The 20,797-nt window shown below is 39.7% G+C and overlaps 1 protein-coding gene across 1 annotated transcript in view; it reads right to left on the bottom strand.

The window, feature by feature from the left end:
- LAMA4 (laminin subunit alpha 4) overlaps window positions 1-20,797 on the bottom strand; it is a 100,653-nt gene that overhangs the window by 41,838 nt on the left and 38,018 nt on the right. Inside the window, exons 5-13 of the mRNA XM_054280055.1 lie at window positions 16,464-16,678; window positions 12,433-12,528; window positions 10,424-10,575; window positions 10,173-10,283; window positions 7,467-7,578; window positions 5,386-5,553; window positions 4,461-4,654; window positions 2,604-2,720; window positions 879-1,027 (exon numbers count right to left, since the gene is read on the bottom strand). Coding sequence (XP_054136030.1) covers window positions 879-1,027; window positions 2,604-2,720; window positions 4,461-4,654; window positions 5,386-5,553; window positions 7,467-7,578; window positions 10,173-10,283; window positions 10,424-10,575; window positions 12,433-12,528; window positions 16,464-16,678 — 1,314 coding nt within the window. The remainder of the gene's footprint in view (window positions 1-878; window positions 1,028-2,603; window positions 2,721-4,460; window positions 4,655-5,385; window positions 5,554-7,466; window positions 7,579-10,172; window positions 10,284-10,423; window positions 10,576-12,432; window positions 12,529-16,463; window positions 16,679-20,797) is intronic.

Here is a 20,797-nt window from a genome sequence, read left to right as displayed (position 1 = left end):
GTTTGTTTGTCATTATAGAACAGTTTCAGATGTCAGCTTTATACAATTGCATAAAAGAAGACCATCTGTTATTTTTTTTTCTCTATTTTAATCTCCTATCTAGGGCATACGGATATTAAGAAACAACTGGTATTTAGATAATATACTTGAAGAGTAGCTGTAAGCTTATCTTCCAAAAGCATATGCCTATGATATTACTTAAGGTAGAATTTGGTGTCATGTTTTATTTAAGAGTTCATTTATAGCAGTGATTTTTTTCATGGATAGTCCCAATTGCAAAAAAAAAAAAAAAAAAATTAAATTTATCTAGAAGTGATTTTTTTAGTAAATTGGTGCCATGTTGATGCATTTAGTATCTTCCAGCAAAATGTAAAGACATACAATAAGTTTTTGATATTGTTGTGAGCCAGTTTCATTGGGATAGAACCTACTAAGCATCAGAACTGCTCCATCTGTAAAACTGTTCTTGGAATAAAATTATCTCAAAGCTCATTTTGTGCCCTGTAATGCTAAACATTTTTTTTAATGTAAATGAACTTACTGACATGAGCAGTTTCTGCAGACCCCATTTAATCTTGCTTGTATTATTTTACTTTTCACTAATCCACCTTTCTTATTTTGCTATAGGAAGAGGAGAACATGCCCAATTAGACTAGAGAGAATGTCATGCAAGATATATCCTTGTTCTTTAAAAAATTCCATAGATTTTGCTTAGCTCAACTTCAGCTGTTCTCTGTGGACCATGACAAGTCCTTCCACACAAGACTTAACACTGATTTGTTTAGTGCCTGTTCATTGTCACTGTGCTTCATCTTGTCTCTTCAGCTGTTCAGTAAGTGGCACTTGTATGAACATAATCTGCTGAAGTTAAATTTTACCCATCCAGCTCATCAGCAAGTCTTCTTAGGTTTTGTGCATGATGCATAGCCTTCTCTACCAGTTCATCATCAAACAGGGACAGGTTGGCTATTTTTTCTTGCAGTTCCTTTTTTGCTCCATCTATTTCTGCGTAGAACCCCGATGCATTCTGAACAAAACGGGGAAGGGAGGAAAGAATATGAAAGCTGTAAAAATCAAGTCTGCATTTTGATTATTATGGGTTTTTTCACCCTTTATGTTATTACAATGTTCCTTTATTTCTGGTATAGTTGTTTTATTTTACATCTTTAAAAGAAAAAAGGGAAAGATCTAATGGTGAGTGCAAGTATGGAGATAAATGCAGGAAGATAAAAATCAACAAAAATTCCAGAAATCACTTAGGAAGACGTTAGAGAGAAATGCATAAAATAAAAACAAAAGTGGTAAAAGTCTTACTAAATGTCTTGTACATTTGCTCCAGAATTTTGCCAATGACAAGTCTTTTAGAGTGAAGTCCCCTTTCTGACTTCTTGCACAGAGAGATTCCTCATGCTAAGACATCTTGGATTAGTCTAATTTGCAAATCAGTCCACCTAAATGCTACCTATGTATGTATAGGCAAAGAGAAGTGGAATCCCTTTGCCTTAGCCATGTTTCTTCCTTGTATGAAGTACTTGTGGAAAGACCAGATTCATCTTCTCTCCAGTACACAAGCTTGCTGATGTATTTGAACATTAAAAATGTGGCAACATGTGATTATAAATACAAAATACATGAAAAAGAATGAAACTGAGGGAGGGAAAAAGGATGAATGGGTGAAATATGAAAATACTTGTTGCTGATGAGGATGGACAATGCATGATGTTTGTATCTCCTTCCCTGCAGTGTGAACATCCTCAATGGGGAACCCAAAATGATAAACTGCAGCAATTTGTTTTGGACAAAACACCAGAGGAAAACTCCAATGTACTTCTTGAACACAGGGATGATTGCAAAGTAAGTTGTCTTTCTGTTTTCTCAAATTATTTTTTCAAAGAAAAATTAATTAATTTTGATAAATGCTTTTGTGTCAAGAAGTGGGCAACTATGACTAAAATGAATGCTTGTGGAAGATTTTATTTTTTCTTCAGCTATTTCAAAATTTTAATGTAAGTCATGAAGAAAGAGAGCAGTTATGGTAAATATTTCACTTAGCAAATTCCTAGTTTTATTTTCTTTATTTTCTCTTAGAAAAGCCAAATGCCGAAAATGTCTACAAATTTCCTTCAGCACCATGTCTGATTTAAAACACTGAATAGTAGTCTAAGGCTCCAGAAAAGGATTTCTATACAACAATCTGGTTTTATATGTTTGACACAGTGCGTTGTTCTAATTCTGGTATCTGGATCTTTAGTGTTCCTCCATGCTCACTCATAGGCACTAGAAAAGGAATTTAGCATATAATGCAATATTTTACCAGAACATCTTTAGGCAGCTGCCTATGAATGAAATAATTGAGAACTCTACATCATAATCTTTCATTATGCTTTGCCTACAGTAACGTGTCCTTATATTAGAATTATTTTTTAGGCAGTAAATTGTAATAACAGAGCTTTTCATCCAAGAAAACCATCTACTTTTTTCAGAGAATATTAACCAGTGTTTCACTGAAGCAGTATAAAGAAGGAGAGCTTTTCCATTAGGGATCTAAACATGCCTTCAAAAAATCTGGATGTATCATTTAAACCAGCCACTGAGGCACTTACCTTTATTACTTCACTTAACTCAGAATTGACCTTCTGTGGTTCTTCCAAAATAGTTGTGGCACTGAGCAGAATGCTGTTCACTTCATCCATTTGCTCTTTTGTTTTCTCGTGTTGTTTCTAAAAAGAAAGCTCAAAACATAAATCGCATCCAATACCATTTGTGCTTTGATGTGTTAATAATTTTTGTTAAATGTGATGGAGCTAATTAAAAGATAGCGGTGAGCTAAATAGATTTTAGACATATCAGAAGTCTGATTTTCCAAGACAGGTCTAATTGCTACATATTATGATGTGAATTACTTTTTGTTTGTTTTGTGAAAGAAATGTTGGATGATTTGAAAAAAATATTAATTTTATTTTGTGTTACAGCCTAAGAAGCTATTGGAATGAAGCCCTATTCAGTGTACAGCAGAAACAAATTAAACATGGATTTTTCATAGTCATCTGGAGACTAAATTTTTCTGGAGTTTTTTTTTTTTAATCTACGGTACAGAGATCTCTTTTCCTTGTTAGCAGTAAAGCCAATGTGAACAATCTCTTTTGTACAGAATCTGCCTTCATTGTGAGGAATAATGGAGATCCAAATGGTTAAGAACAGTGAACAAATACATCTACACACTTCAAGCTTTGCCTCATAACTGTGAGACAAACTGCAGCTTGGCATTGTAATTATGGAACAATGGAAGAACAGAAGAGGTTTTGTACTTAAGGATCTCAATCTCTTGTGACAGGATTCATTAGACGACCACTCCTGATTTCTCTATTGAATTTTTACACCTTCCATATCAGCATGAACTTCTAGCACTGCAAATTTCAAGAACTCAAACTCTGCCACTGATGCTATGAAACACAGAGGTTGGCCTGAATTTGTAGGATCCTTCTTCAAATCACAAAATTGCTCACTAACGCCCTCTTCTCCAGAACACAAACAATTTCAGCCTTTGAAATGAAAACAGTTTGGTTTGAATGGCCCCAAATTGTTCTTTTTGTAATTTTTTTTCCTTGCTGAAAAAATAAATTTAAAATTTTAGGTGGGATATTATGGTTTTGAATTCCTTAAATGAAATTTATGAAAACAGAGAAAGAATCGCAGAACTGCTCTGAAGAGAAGGGGACAGGTCACCTCTGAGCTGTCTTCCTGAGTCGAAGCTCTACTTTGTTCAAAACCCTGAAATTGTTCATTTGGACAGGACACAGGGGAAAACTGTTGTAGCCTTATGGCTAAACTAGCAAGCTCACCTAGCAAGTAGGAAACCCAATTTCAAGGTACCTATTGTGGAGCAGTTAGACAATGGATTTGGGCTTGAAGATTCAAGGGCAACTGTCAACTCCTCCTGAAAAAGTGGGGATATATTTTGTTTAAAGTGGTTTAGAGGAAGTTTGGATCAGACAGCATGGATGCACTCAGCCCAGGGCACAAATGCAGTGCAGAGTCTTTATAAGTAATTGTTTTCTTAGAACAGAATTAGTTTTGTGAACATGAGGCCCTCCCACATTATAAGTCAGGATGCAATATTTGTAGCAGCCATGCTACCTGAAATTTCAAGCTTCTTGAGTTTTACTGTAACATGCCTTTCTAGTCTAGGCATAAATATCCATCTCTTCCTCGGTCTGATGAGGCATGACCTGTCAAAACTTCTCATTTATTGTCACTCCACAAATAGATAATAGTGCCTTGCACTTCTACAAGCTGTTTCTTAGAACTGATGAGTCAAACTCATCCTGATGAGTGCTCCAAGAAATTCTTTTTTGCTGTGGTCATTCTTGAATCTAAATTGTGTGCAATCTACTGTTTGAAGCAGTGGCAGAGATGGAGTGTTCACAGCCAACACTTATGATAAATGTGGTGCACAGTACCTCCTGCCTTTGGAGCCTGGCTGTGTTTTCCCTGTTTATATCCTCTGTTTGTGTAACATAGCCAAGTGCCTCGCCTAATGCCTCCTCCAGGTCTGACAGCTTCACGTCCTGTTGGCTGAGCTGCTCCAGCACATCAGTTACCAGGGATCTGGTGTCATTGTGCTTCTCGTGAAATGCTTCCATTTGCTGTAGCACTGGAAGAAAAATAAGAGGCCAATAAATCCAAAGCTTGCATTTCTGACAGAACTTACCTATACAGCAATTTCTTTGCTGTTACTCAGGCGACAGTAAAACACATTTTGTAAAGCTCACTTGAAAGATTATATACCTAGATTTTAATTTTCCTTTCTCTTTTGAGAAGGAAAGATGCCTCTCATTTCACTATTTCATTTTAATCCTATTACTTCCCCCTCTGAAATATATTTTATTAAAAGAAACTAGGTCTGTCTTTGCCTGCTTTTCATTTGTTTTTCATTGTTAAACCTAGGCAGCCTGTTCTGGAGAAGACAGTCTTTATGCCTCATATTCTGACTCATATTCACTAAGCTGTGAGAATTGGGCTGCCACTTTTTCCCATGTTAGCAGCTTTTCTCTCTCTGCTGGTGTTTGCTGCCCCCATAGCAGAGCTGGCTGGGGGCGTGACGCTCACATGAGCAATGCCAGCCCTGCCATGAACCTTCCTGAGCAGCTGTTGTTGAGGTGCTGCAGTGCACAGGCACACACGGACACAAAGACCTTTTCCTCCCCATTCTGCTGTGAGGAGCACCAAGCACCAGCAGGGACTTGGGGCAGGAATTTGGGAGCAGCAGCATCTCCAGCTGGTGCTTGCCAAGTGCCTGCTGGTCAGCAGTACACCCAGAGCTGCCCAACACCTGCCAGCTGAGCATCAGCACGTGGCTGAATGGAAACCTGACTTAAAACTCACACTCCTCTGCTGCCTTTTCCTCCTCATCTGCAAGTTGCCTCTGATTAGTGAAAGGCTTTCGGTGTTTGATCTCCTTCAGCATCTCCTCAGCCGTGCTGCGCTTCTGGGCAATTTCTTCAGGGCTCAGCTCTTGTTGAATTGCGTAGTATTTTGACTTGCTGCTGATTTCTAGGGGGAAAAGGGAGCAGATGGTCGATTCAGTATGACTACAGAGAAATAAATACTGTGGACTACTTTTACTTTTGTGAATTACGATACTGACGGCAAAACAAAGTTTTAATTATCTTCAACTCCATAGTAGATAATTATTAAGTTTAATCCAATCTTAATATTAAGCCTGTAAATAATTCACTCTTTCTGTCACATGTGGAGGTCTCATCAGAGGAGGATGGGATTAAGCAGAAGTGGGTTGTGTGCATTGTTTGGCTTGACATTTCTGATAGGCTGGGATAATAATTTTATTTTGGATTCTGTGGCATGTAGCAGGCTGGGGATTTCATCTGGGATCATGGTTTTCAAGGGCTGCTGTTTATAAGATAATAACAATGCTAAGGAGACTGAAGTAACCTCATTTTCCATCTGCAGAAGTTTGAGGCACCCTAAGGAGGTAACATATGGCTTCTGGCCTAGCTGGTTTGGAGATAGATACTATTTTAAGGCTTTGGTCTCAGTTCAAAAAACATTGTTTTACCCCTGCAGCTGAAATTGAGTTTACCCATTCCCAGTGTAATCATTACAAAGTTTACTCGCTTCTCACTCCCTGGCCTTGAATACCAAACACCTCCTCTTCTATGTCCTGTGACGTGTGTACCTCTGGCTAGTGCTTGTCACTAGCTTTGTGGGTAAACAAAGTTGGCAAAACCAGCATTATTCTTATGGAAGATTTTTATAAAAAATAGGTGTGTAATTGTGGCACCACTGGTTCTTTGGCAGAGTGTCTATATGCCTGCTCTTTCTGGGCCCTGAGCTCATTAGTGGAGATTTAAGGGCTCATACTGAGCAGAAACTGATGATGACCATAGATTTCTTTTTCCTTATGCTGGCACATGTGTGTGTGCACATGGGTGGTGCCTCTGTAGAAGAACAGTTTTGAGCATGGTGGAAATAATTTTCACCTATTTGTTTCCAACTGTTTTTATTCTATTCACAGCCGTGAACATTTTTTCTTCTATAACAGCTTAATGCAATTGTGCTATTTGTGTGCTAAATTAGATATATATCTGCCTATGTCCTGTTCCAAACCAATTCATACAAAAGGATGATCCACAGACATCACCCATGATTGTTATAGACGTGCAGTGAGGCTCATGCTGACACTTTTACTCACAAATTGTAGAAATAAAATGTGATAGATGGCCAGACAGTTAATGTTTTTTTAGCATCAGAGGTGTAAAAAGACAGTACAAATAAAGCATACTATATGGTCTTAGCCTGGCTGTTTTTTGCGATGGGACATATTAACCATGTTTCCTGAGAGAAAGTAATGGAGCACCCGTGGAGGTAAGGATAAGCAGGGATGTAACCACTCTTCCTTACACAAGCTGCCAGATGGCTTGCAATAACTGCCAAGATAGAACTAATCAGCTCTATCAATCAAATATTTTCGATTGGAAAAGGGCTGTTTAACCTCAGCATTTCTATTCTGGTGCCATGGACTGCTTTTGCCTACAGTTGGCTTTGCTGAAGACTGGGGAAAATCTGTTCTGCAGCAGAATGAAGGCTTTCATGTCACAGGTGTACAGGGGACAGGGGTGTTTTTGAGTACATTGATGTCATTGCTTTCTGCAGGTACTGAAGAAGAGGCTGCATTTGGTTTAATCTCATTTTTATATTTCAGGATCATAATGGTATGTCATAGATATTCCAGATGAAGATGATTATCTATGACTAGAAAATCTTTTTTGGGTGCAGTTGTGCTTGAGAGGGTGTTCACTGTTGCCATAAATTACATATTGTCCTATATATCAGAAGATTTTCCGTTGATATATAGGACAGTAAAAATTCTCGATGATCCATTAATACATGAAGGCTTCATTAATACATTCTTGTCACTGAGATGAACCAGGAATGAATCTATTTACCTTCAATGTTATCTCTTATATCATTGAGCTGCTGCACAAGCTGGGAAGCACGGCTGTTGATCTCCGTGGTTTCCTTCTGCACCAGGCGTCCTTTGCTGGATGCTTCATTTCCCTATGAATAAACCATGAGAGGTAAACATTAGATTTCTTTTCAGATGTGAGGATGAGCAGTATAAACCCACATTTTGCTTTCTCCTGGTGAGCATGTGGAAGTCGTTTTTATCATATAAAGTAGTATTTAAAGGTGTTCAAAGTGAAGATCTGTCTTGTCAGTGTTTTCAGAATTGCAGAGTGAGAGATTAAATCCTGTCTCATATTTATCCATCGTTTGCTGCAATAAAATTTTCATAAATTATGTACAGTTGTAAAACTCCATCTACTGAGTCTCCTGAGGCATTCAGTGGGGCTGGCTCATTTTGTTGCTGGCATTTCCTGAGTAAGCAAATAGAATGAGGCAAAAGGTGTCAAGCTCCCAACTCTTTTTAGATCTGTGTCTCCCTCAAGTGAGGTCCCCAGCTCTGCAACTTGTTAAAGAAAAGGAAAAGACCAAGGATTGAAAATACTCTGAATAGTACAGACACAGTCCTGTACCGCATTGTGTTGGGGGCTGCACTCTGTGTTGTGTTCCCTTACTCAGGGTTTATGGAGGCCCCAGGTGGCATTTGAAGGCAGGCCCAGGGTGGGAAGCACCACTAAAAGGGATGAGCATAATGAGAAAACAAATTATAAGGGTTATGAGACTGATAAAATAAGTGTAAGGGTTAGTAGAAATGTTCCTGGTTCCCATCTTCCAAATATTCAGGATCAAGCTATGTGCTGTTTTACTCAAAGCTCATCCCATGCAGACTGGGAGTTACAGGAGCTATATTTAGCTGGAGGATTTGCCTACAGTTGGTCCATTCACCCTGCCTTTGTGTTTTAGATCAGAATCTGCAGCAACCCATCCCCTAGATGTAGGGACATGCACATAAGATGCTCTGAACAGAAAATGCTGGATGCCTCAGCAAAACCCACTTAAGGCCCTAGCACCCATTTTCCATAAATGTACTCTGAAATAGCAAAAGCTCAATATATTCAGAGTTAGTATTGTGGTCTTCCACTGTCAGAGTCTGGGGTCATTATTTCCTTGCCCTACAAGAAACTACAAGTATTGATGTGGAACTAGCATTAGCAGTAACCAGGGAGAAAAGACCGGAGGAAATGCTGAATTTATTTGCTCAGGGACAGTAAAACTGAGGAATGAGGAAAGAAATCCCCAGATAGTACTGCAAATGAAATGTTATCATCCAAACTCACTAAATATTCATAGAAAATCAAATGCCTTAATCAGTCTGCCCGCCAGCTACAGAGAGGGACACTGAGGCACGTCAGCTCAGACAGATATTCACAGGTACGGAGCTGAGACTGTGAGTTGGTTTAATAAAAGTTCTCTTGAACACAGTCTGTATAAATTTTATGTGCCCTTTCTGCTAAGTAAGTGTTGATTAAAAACACACAAACCTAAATTTTCTCTCCCCCTTTCCTTTGTTTTGCCCCCTGCCTACTCCCATATTTGAGTTTTAGTTTAAGGTGCAATTTTAATTTGTCTTGTGAAGGAATTGGTAAAGGGAATATGAGGTCTGGCACTTTGCAGTAAGCATGAAATATAATCTCGTTGTATGGCAGCTGTGGCTATCTTTGATAATAACATAGAGTGATGTATTTTACTAATATTTGTGTATTGCAGCATCAGAAAGATGTTTAATATTATCTTTTTAAAATAGAGGATAAGCAATTTTGAATTCTATTTCTTCTCTTAACATATATCATAGCATATATAGTATTCTTCTAGGATGCAATGAAAGCGTTGTGGGAGATGAGAGCTGATAACCTTAATTTTATAGCCTGGCAGCTGGATGTGGATGCAACATTTAGGATTGTAATTGTATTAAAAATATCTTGAGTGCTGATCAAGCTCCCATCTCAGTGGATACATGAAAAATCTTTTAAACTGGGAGTTTTGAAACATATTTTGAAATGTCCAATCGGGACTAATTTAAATTTAAGAGAGCATGCAAGTAAAATAGGTATAGTACAAATGCTCCCAAAATCAATCTGCATTAGTTTAATGTTGGTTACTTCACTTAGAAATCAAAATGTGAATGAGAAAGGCAATGTGTCTATCTCAGATCAAACATGTTGTGCAGGGGATAGATGGGAACTCAGATCCTGAGGGGAAAATTTTTGTGAGTGGTGACAAACCTCCAACCATACTCAACACACTTTTTACCTCCTTCCTTTTCTGCAAAGAAGACTCGATAATTCATTTATACTTTTAATTCATATTTAAAGTAGAAATTTAAAAAATAGACATAGAAATAGAAGGTTCTTCCAGCTGTCAGGGCACACCCACTCTTGTTTGGTGAACCTAAAGTGTCAGAGTAGATGTTAAGAAATGTTTTTTATGAAGAGGAGGCAAACACTGGAGCAGGTTTCCTAGAAAGATGATTGATGCCCCACGTCTGTCAGGATTTAAGAGACATTTGAACAATGCTCTTAATAAGATGCTTTAACTTTTGATGGGTCCTGTACTGCTCAGACAGTTGGACCAGATGATCATTTTAGGTCTCTTCCAACTGGGACTATTCTGTACTTGCCTCTTATGCCAATAGGTGAATATGACAAAGTGCAAACCCTCAGAGCTTTGGCAGAAGGCTGTAAACAAACCTGTTCATCAAGTGTTTCTGCTTCTCTGACAAGATCATTCATCTCATCTGCAGCATCATCAACCTGGATGGTCCAAAGCGTAGCATGATTCTTCTTTTTGGACATTGCCTCCTGCGTGTGAGAAAAAAAGTCAGTGCATCTGAAAACAAACTCCTTCTCTAGTGAGGGCAGGGATTGAAATTTACAGGAATGGAGTGGAAATTCAAAGATTCAAACTACATGAAAAAATGAAAAATCATCAATGTTTGTACCTGGAGATGAGTGGTAGTGAGGTTCAGGTCATTCAAACGCCTTTGAGCTGCAACACCTGTAGAAATGCTCAGTAAAGTGGATTTGCTTTCGTCGATCGTCAGAACTGACAACCGGATGTCATCTGTCAAATCCCAAATGCATTTATCACAGCCTGATAAGAAAATAAGACAGCATAATATTTCTTTAGTGTTTGTGTCAGCTACAGCAAGTGTCTAAAATTCATGCAATAGTGCTCTTGACCCATGGTGTTCGCTCTCTTTGTCAGTGATGCTTGTTGGTGGATACCTCTTTTCTTTCACTTTCATCCTCCCACTTCCAAGGTTATTTCTACAGTACAGTTATGACATTTCTAGCTGAGCAGCACCAGATGGGACTGCTCAAAGAGGCTGACACAGGGATTCTGGAATCAGTTGGGAGCGAGGGAGAGGTATTTCCTGGCTATTCCCTAGGCGCTACATGTTCGTGGCCTGAAGGACAACAGATGAAGGCCAAACAAAACCAACTGCATTTTGTCAGAACCTCAAACTTGATATTTAAAACTTAGTGGTATGAGAAATAAGGATGTCCAGCACATGGGCTCTTGACCACCTACTTGGTTATGAGGACAATTTCTAAAAGTTATAATGTTATAATGTGCTTGGAAAGTGCTTTGGCAGAATTATGTCCTTGTTCCTGCTGAATGATTGCAGTGCCACCTTGTTTATAGTGACACTGGTGCCAACACTGAATGCAAGAGACTTAGGTGAACGTGAAACACAGATTCCTATAGGTACTTTTGCTTGATATTTTAGTAGATCCCAGAAATGTTTTCCTTCTGGTTGCTCTTCAGGCACATGACCCCTCTTCTTGGGAGCTGGTTCAGGAATGCATGTGTGCTACACACTCTGCATTATATACAGGTATAAATACACAAACATTTAAAAAATACCTGTGGTTACCAATAGCTACAACATAGTACTCCTGGAAACTCCCCAGGCTTCCTGTCATTAGGGCATGGGAGATAGTGGGCAAGGAACTGACTGATGGATATATGTCAAGTTGTCAACAGCAGCAATCTATATTAGATGTGGTACTGGCTTTGACTGGGGTAATTTTCTGCACAGTTAATTTCAGTGGCTGGTATGCGGCCATGTTCTGGATTTGTGCTGAACACAGGGTTGATAATGTGGAGATGTTTTTGTTGTTGCTGAGCAAGGTTTACACAGAACCAAGACCCTTTCTGCTTTTTGTACTGCCATGCTGGTGATGAGACTAGGGATGTGCTGGAAACTGGGAGGAGACACAGCCAGGACAGGTGACCCCAGCTGACCAAAGGGATATTTCAGACCGTGTGACATCATGCTCAGTAAATAAGTGGGGAAAAGAAGGAGGAAGGCAGGGGGGACATTTGGAGTGATAGCATTTTTCTTCCCAAGTAAATATTATGAGTGATGGGGTCCGGCTCTCCTGGAGATGGCCGAATGCCTGCCTGCCCATGAGAAGTAGTGAATGAATTAATTGTTTTGCTTTGTTTGCAAAAGTGTTTGTGGCTTGTGTGTGCACAATTTTTCTGGCTTTTAGCCTTCTGATTGTCTCCCTGTTTCTGCTGGAGTGTGTGGCTGTGTTGTTGATGGAGTTAAACAACTAGAAAACCATAAATTATATGCAAGATGTCACAGGTAAAGTTGTGAGGACAGCTTTTAGGGCCAGAATATTATTTTTCAGGCAGTGTGTCTCAAGGTCTATGGAAGTGGCTTTGGTGATACTTCCCTGCTGCTCTGCAGTTTGGACCTGAGTGTGTAGTCTGCATCACAGAGCTGGAAATATGCCTGTACCCAGACAAGTGTGTGAGAACATGCTGAAGTACTCAATCAGCAGGACATTGTGTATATTCACACACTTAAGTGCCCTGTGGGACCACCATCAAAATCCTGAGCCCACAGAGTACCAAGCTCTTAAGTTACTATTTGTAAGCTTCTAAATATAAGAGCAGCATTAATTATTGGTGTTTTCATGATAATGTTCTTACTGATGGTCGGGCAGTCTGTGTCAGTAGAAACTTCAGGACTGTCTGCGAGGCACTCTCCAGTCTGGCTGTCACACATTCTGCCTCCACAGTTACATGCTGGGGAAAAAGAAAGGACTTTTGAAAGAAGAATCTTCAAATTGTACAACCCCCCTTCCCAAGACTAGTGAAATTATAATGCTTAGGATTGTGTGTGGGTATTCAAACCAATATGAAGAACTTATTGGACTGATTTTCCTTTCAGTACTTGGAAAGGGCGTTTCTTGCACTGGTGAAATTTGAACAAATAAAATATGAAGTGGAAACACCTCTGTTTCCAGAGAAGAGTGAGAACACCTCTGCTGAAATTACTTGTTCAAAGCTTGGTCATGAGTCAGCGAGGCCAGAGTTGCCCAGAAGGGCCATTGTACATCAATGTCTAGAGAGTGTGACATTTAGGAGATGTATTAAGAACAGCGGGGCAGCTAAAGTTAATTATTAGTTACAAATCTCTCCACAGCCCTGTGGAATTTTTCAGCACTCTGTCAGGCTGTCACTAAAAAGGGTTTGCAGCTATCAGGGATTGATTGTGGACTCCAGTTACACTGTCAGCTTGAGCATATCAAAAAGTAAATATCTCCTTCCACTTACAATGAAGAATAAATGACATTTTATATTTTTTCAAACTTGAGAAAGCAACACTTTTATTGCCAGCACAAGTGGCTTTTTAAAAAGCCCAATTTTTAATCTAACATCTCTAAACCTCTTTCAAGGTTTAATTGACCTTTTCAAATATATTATTTTAAAGATTAAAATATTCCTGGAACACTTCAATACAATAACAAAAACTCAAACAGAACATAAGAACAGCAGCAATCTATCTGGAATTTATTTTGGTCTTGTGATTCATGGTTTCAGCAGAATCTCATATAACAAAATATTTTGCTGCCTTTTTATTGCAGCCCATTAATTGTTATGTATGAATTGCCCTTGTATTTACATTTCCCATTGCACATTCAAGGATTTGTCAAGAGAAAATCTGTAAAACAGCTTCAAAGACAACATCCTGCACTAATGTCAGAATAATTTTGTGTGAGTGGACCAATGTTAGTTAAACACTGTTAGTATTTTTGTATTGTTTTAGTACAGTTTTTGTACTAATGTAAGAACAGAAATTGTCTATGAATTCTCTGATGCAGTCAGCATTTTAACCTTATCACAATCTGTGCCTCCCAGCTTCTGGATCTATGATTACTTTTAATTTGTTATTTCTTTTTTTTAAGAAGTGAAAGAAAAGTATCTGTTGAAAGTAGAGATTTCTTTTTACCTATATCATGGGGACTGGGCTATCACCAGGTAGCAATATTAAACTTAAAAGGTTAAAATTTCAATGAGATTGGTGCTCAAGAAAATAAAATTGTGTCTTCTTATTTAAATGAATACCTGTGAGTCTGCTACACAAAATCTTATAGCAAAGTAATTCCAAAAGCAATCTGGACTATTTTTCAACTACTGGTTTAAGAGGTACCACAATTTTAGTAGGGAATTAAGACTTTCAATGATACCATAGTTTGCTGGTGGGGAAAGCTTCTTAACTTACCTTTATTTCTGAGGGGCATTTGTGGAGAGCTTTGAACTATGGGCTAAAGGATATGTGGTTAAAAAAAAAAAATTAAAAGCAGCTTAAAACTACCATTCACAGTTACTCAAGTTTTGTCTTCCACTCAAAAGAAAAAAAAAAAGATTTTAATTGGTAGAGCTGTTTGTCAATTTAGTGGTCTTGCCTTTTTTTGTTTTATATACCCTTTGAGATGCTCTATGGAAATATGCAGACTGGCTTGATTCATACAATAATTTTGTTTCTCTATTTTTAGTTTAAAGAAGATATTTGACTTATTTCAGAGTAAATTCTAAGCAATAGTTCCTAATTTTCCCAAAAAGCCAAACAAAGTATAAGCTTTCCCTGTGAACTACAGAAATAGTTTGAATATTGTGGATGTATTGATGCACTGCAATCTCACAGTACTGTCGAGTACAGCACATTGTGGTGCTCAGCAGAAATGAAGATGAAACGAGAAGTGTGTAATTCTCTGAAACATAATACTGCAAAATCAGGATTTGCTAGAGTGAACTTCAAGATTAAATTCACTTCTGAAAAGAGAAAAGCTGTACCTCTCACAACGTACTCAAGCGCCCAAGCACTTTTTATTTTTAGCAAAGATGAAAGACAGCAAGGAAATCTGCTAATGAAGAGAATTACCACACTGATTTGAAGTCTGTGTGAACAGAGCCTGTACAGAGAACTCCTGTGTACCTCCTTAAGGGTGCAAACAAAAAACCTCTACTGAGGTGATAAAAGTTTGAATTGAGTTTCAAAACTGCACTTTCAGAGATGCCTTCTGATATCACTTATTGCATAACCTGCTCAGACACTTGGAATGCCCTCTAACTCTCAGACTTCTGGCAAAGTTACTCTTAGATGCTTGAAGATTTTGGCCATGGGCAGGGAACAATTGCTGTGGTTTGCAGAGTTGAAGGGCTGGGTGTTTTCCTCCTGCCTCATGGAATTCAGGACACACAGACTGGATCCGGTCATTCCTTCCTGGACAACTGCAGTCAAGTCATCTCAGGTAGTGAAGTTTATAGACAAGATTTTTTTTTTTGCCACCTCAAAATCACAGACATGCTGTATTTTATGAACATCTTGTCTACCTGAATCCAGGCAAGGGGTGAGTTTTGGGACATGCTGTTTCTCACAGCTGATGTCTTTTTAGCTGGTTGGGATACATGGCTTTGGCTTTTGGGATCACTGTGCATGAGCATCATCTCTTCCTGTTCAGCATAAATGGAATTCAACAAGTGACTTTGTGATGTGAGTTACATCCTGGAGATGGACACTCAAATTTCAGCTGTCACTGGACTATAAAACCAGAAAGGACCAGTAGTGGCATCATGGCATCATATATGGTCCCCTACAAGTGAAGATAGCAGCACAAAGGGCATGTGATTGCACAGCATCCTCACAGCCTCCATCCTGTGCGCCCCAAAACACTTTATAATAAGAAAGTAGAAAACAAAGTCCAAGAACACAGTGAGTTGCAAGAAGGATCAAGACATTGCTAAGTCCCTGAGGCCTGTAGCTCTGTACCTGGAGGCCCTGGAGCACTTCTGAGGTCCAAGTTGAGCGTGTGCTTCAACCGTCTTACTTTTGAGTCAGGCTGAGGTAGAAATACTTTGTCTCCCTCCTTTGTGTTCTGGTCCTTAAAGGGACCCCTGCCAAAGAAATTGGGAGGGAGCCCCAAGGTGCTTGCTCTGAGCACCTGCATTTTGCCTTTAGCAGTGCTGTTCTTAAGTGCTTTGAAAGAGGATGTGAACTTCACTTCCAGAGCCAAAGCAAGGATAAAAGGTATGAGGTGAAAGCCGTGTTTGGATTGAACTCCATGTAAATTAGGACAATATTAGAGGAGACAAAACTTTGTGACCCCTCTGTGCAGGTATCTTTGGCTGAGGCACTCTGGGTAGCCCTTTAGCAGACCCTGAAAGTACCTCTTGTGTGAAAATACAGCAACCAGCAAGATTACACCGACTTGTAGGAAATGCAGAATGTGGAAAACAGCAGAAAGTGAGTGGGTATTGGGTCAGGACAGGAAGGATGATCCTGCTCCCATAAAAAATACTTTCAAGTCTTTCAACACTATCTGTCTGAATGGTCACGGTGTGGACAAGCACAAAGATGAGGACTTTGCCCAAAGAACTCCAAGAGGACCTTATGTAAAACAAGATTCAGGAGAACACAACAGTGTCTCCATTAAACCTGATCAGGCCCTAGAGATGTTGGAGTCTGGAGTCTGAGACTTGGTCGTGGGAGATGGAAAGAGATATTTCTCTGGTGCCTGGGATGATTCAACTGAACAGGCATCCAAATTATCCCATCACCTGCCTCCCAGAGCCCCAGGTATCTGACGACCCAGGTATCAGGCATCTCTGATTTCTGGGAGATCACCCACAGCCGTTCTGTGCTGCTCAGCTCTGCGGTACCAGACTGCAGACAGTACCTGTGCAGTTTTTAGCCAATGTGGCGTCCCCGTAGTAGCCCGGCGCGCACCGTTCGCAGTTGAAGCCGCTGGTGTGGTGCAGGCAGTTGCGGCACTGGCCGGTCACTTCATCACAGTCTTCAAAAATCAGATTTGGGTCTGAGTTGCCATTGCAGTCACATTTTCTACAAGTGCTTCCAATTAGCAAAGGGTTCCCATAGTAACCAGGGGCACACCTGAAAGGAAGAGCAACACCGGCAATGACGAACAATGACATTCCAATCTGTGACACCTTTTTTTCTCTGACCTTATTTGTGTTACCAGGAATTGATCATTGTCTGCAGCTTCTAATAGACAGAGAGCTAATTAGGAGCTTTACTCCTGCAGAGGCTATTTTGTGCTCTAATCTCAATCTGTACTGTTATATATTTTCCCCTTCTGGAACACTCCCGGTATCTCAAGCATACCAGTCTGCATTAATTTATTTTTTCTGTCTTCCTTTGGCAGTGAAATTATTTTCTCCCTATTGTTTTAAAATCTGTGACAGAATTGCCTTGGCAGCAAGGCAGCTCTACGGTGTTTGTTTTGGTCTCTTTCAGCTCTGTATCTCACCAACTATATTGTGTCATATAGGAAACTGGGGTAAGAGGCCGCATTTCAGGATGCTGAAACTCAGAGGAAGTTCCGACTTTATTTCTATTATAAATGTACATAAAAAGTACTGCCCAGGAAAGGTTTATAGAAATACTTCTATGGTGAGGTATTGGGTGGCTTCTGGTTTTTGCAAAACAGAATAGGCCCTGAACCAGACTCTGTTTTTCAGATCTGTTTGATGTTATCCTGTTGGATGAGGGTAAAAGGCTGAGAGCAGTCACCAGGGAGGATTCCTCTCTTGGTCTGCAGAGGGAGAGAGGGAGGTGGGTACCAGGCACCCCAGTGAAGACCTGAAATAGGTCCAAATTTCTTATCATGTCTTGTTATGTTTGGGAAGCATTTCAGTTGAGAAATTTCTACATCTTAAAATGAGACACATGTTGATATTATGGTGGTTTTTCAGAGTACAGAGACACCAGCAATGCAACACTCTTAGATGGATCAGTGGCCCTAAGCAAAGAAGTTGTAACAGATTTGGTTATTTGGAAAGGAAATAGTCTCAGTTAAAGATGTTTCTGCTGATATCAGGGAATGTGCTTAATCCTACAAGCAAGGGGAGCTTTTGCAAAACAACCATTGACACAAGGAGAACTGGTAATGGGGTGGGCATGGAGTGCTAATGCCCATGATGCAGAAGCCTGGAGCTCAGAGATCAGGGACTCATACCCCAAAACTGGAAATGAAGAATTCCTGACAGGAAGGGAATAACTGGCTGGTGTAAAAATTGCTGGCTGAAGGAACTGGAGGATTGAATAGTTGCTTCAATGATTTAGGTAAGAAGTATTTATTGTAGTTCATTCTGTTTTATCACCATGTTATCCTTGTCTCCCATCCAAAGTCCTGTTTAAGATGCTGTTTTTCTGTCTGCTGTTGGTAAGCAGGGAGGGTGAGCACTACAGGCAGTTCAGATTAATTTTCCCAGATTCTGGCTGGGTACCTTAATCAAGGTCAGTTGTCTTCTAAAATCTGAACACAGTCAAATTCAGGTTCTGCCATGTCTGAACCCTGAAAATGTGTGAGATCTGAAAAAAGCTTCACATTTTGATCTGTTCCTATATTGTCTGTTGGTTTTTTTTTTTTTTTAAATCTTTTTGGATAGAGAGAGTAATTTCCTCAACACTGCTTTGTTCATGTTCCAGTCCTGAATCCTCACAGTAGAAACACATAAAATTTAAAGCATCTTAATATAAACCACTTGGCTGCCTCAAACACTGCTTTTGTCAATGACAAAGGCTCTTTCTGTCTCTTTGCAGCACTGCCAGAATCTTTGGTGCAGATTTTATCATTTGGGTGACCCAGATGTAAAGAATTAAAGTGTGGCTGGGAGTTCTGTGCATCCCCTGAAGAACTGAGTGAGTGCAACACTGAGTGCAGAGTGTCCTTTATGATTATGTATGGTCGAATCATTCCCCATTCCTGTGGGAGTTAGAGCAGGCAGTGATGGGTAAAGCTGCTAGTCAGTCATGCCAGAAGTCTTGCTACAATTGTCTAAAATTTCAGTTTCTTGTTTTTCTGTAGTCAGGTATTTTCCAAATGATCATCTGTCTAACATGGCCACCATCTTCATGCTCAGAGGCCACTGAGTAGGGCTGGGGTCAGACCAGCCTTTCGCTCACTGCTGCTCACATCTACCAACAACAGCGTGCTATCCCCACCAGCCCTGCCATGTCTGTCCTGTCCTCATCAGGACAAGGCCATGTCCCCCTTCTTTTCCAAAATAAACTGTTCAGTTCACTTGCCAGGAACGTAGAGGACATTTCCTCACATCCCCACAGATACATTTTACAAGTGCTGCTTTTTATGACCACCTGAGGCACCAGAACAGGTTGCCCAGAGAAGCTGAGGATGCCCCATCCCTGGGAGCGTTCAGGGCCAGGCTGGATGGGGCAACCTGGTCTAGTGGAAGGTGTCCCCACCCACGGCAGGGGGTTGGAACCAGATGACTTTTAAGGTCCCTCCCAGCCTGAACTCTTCTATGACTCACTTTTATTAGCCATAACTTCTCATCTGGAGCAGCTGTTTAAAGCAAAAAGAAACTTTCAGAGCTGAAAATAAATGTTTTACCTTCACTCTTCTCTTTGCCACTCAGTACGTTTCATAGTACTGAGGCATTTAACCTCTTTTGAATTGTGGGTAGGATGTGAGAAGAGCAGACTGGAAATGTTCTGCTCCATCTCTGCACTTTATGGCCTGAAAAAGTTCAGAGGCCTGGAGTAAATGTCTTTTCCTAGATTGTATCAATAAATGACTCTTTTTTGCTAAAAAAGAATATTTCCTCTCCCACTATAAAACTGCAAAGTTGTCTTTGTTTCATTCTGCAACCATAACTGCTTCCTGTAATTATTAGTGAGTAAGAAATCAACTTCCTCTTCTCTGGCAATGCCAAAAGAACTTTTTTCATCTATTTGCTTTGGATGGTAAATTGTAATTTGTTCGGTTGTTCTTTTTGACATTTGTGCATTAACAAAACCTGCATGGCATCAGTTACCACCCTGATTCCTTACTGCTGAAGTCCAGGAGAAAAATGATTAATTCCTAAATTTCAAGTAGGGACCTGCTCTTTAGCAAGTGGGCAGGGGCAAGCACTGCATCATCCAGATTTGAAACACTTTTGGACATTTCTGATACAAATGGGAGTAGGACCAGAAGGCAAGTCCTGCCTGTCACGGCTTGCACCTTACCCCAGCAATCAGCCAAGCTCTTAACATAGTGACCAGGACAGGCTGATTCCTTTCTGTAGCTTATTCTACATAGCTTTGCCTTCCTTGAGACAGATGCACTGTGTCAGGCTAGGGAGTGGCCATTAGAAAAGAAAGCTGACGTTATTTTCTGCTGTTTCTCTGTTACTGCTGCCCATTTCATAGGATTTGTATTGCTTGTAGTCTGGGTTGACATTTTAATAACCATTAAGGAACCTCAATGACCTTTTAATTGTCTGCATTATCCTTTGTGTATAAACCTGACATTTTGAAGGAACAAAAGAATACAGCCGTGGGCCTGTAAACAAGGGTGGGCTTTTTATTTTTGTGCCATCTGCTTTCACTGTTGCTGTCATGATGTTAGTGATGTGGAGGTAATTGACTGATGATTGTGCATCATCTGTAAGGATGATGTTCATTGTTCATCTTACCTTTTTCATTTTGATTTGTCTTTGCATCCCTTTCTCCCTTCTCTGACAGTTACATTAAGTATCATTTGAATTCCAGGCTTGCCCATTGTTGACAGATGACTAAAGACTTAAATACTTCAGGGGCTTTAAGGGAAAACAAAAGGAAATGTTCACGAAGCCATTGTCTGAGCCATCCTATATCCCTCAGTCTTTGTCCTAGAGCTGTTTTAATTTATTGGCTGCTCGAGGACAATTTCTGAATTATAATCAGGCCCTTGACATTCATTGAAACATCATCCATGTGTGCTCATAACAAGTAAGAAAGCCTCTTACAGGCTTTCTTACTTGTGAAGTTATATTTCTGCTGTATAATTCAATTTATTTGTGTCCTTTGTTATTTAGGGAATATTTACTAGAAATTGTTTATGGACATAAGGGAAAGTTGAAAAGCAGCACTGGCCTGTAATTGTTTGCTTGACTTTATTGAATCATACCTGTGAAGTACATTTAAAATGTAATGAAAAAAGCTGCATCTGCTTTAAGAATTTGACTAAACAGTGGATTTTCTCCTTTGCTTTTGTAAAAATTATTT

This window comes from Melozone crissalis, unplaced genomic scaffold, assembly GCF_028551555.1.
Source record: "Melozone crissalis strain CALT ecotype California unplaced genomic scaffold, PUWL_Pcris_2 ptg000027l_1, whole genome shotgun sequence".
Classification (NCBI taxonomy): domain Eukaryota; kingdom Metazoa; phylum Chordata; class Aves; order Passeriformes; family Passerellidae; genus Melozone; species Melozone crissalis.
Note: the sequence above shows the minus strand (reverse complement) of the source record. Positions and strands in the feature narration are given on the sequence as shown.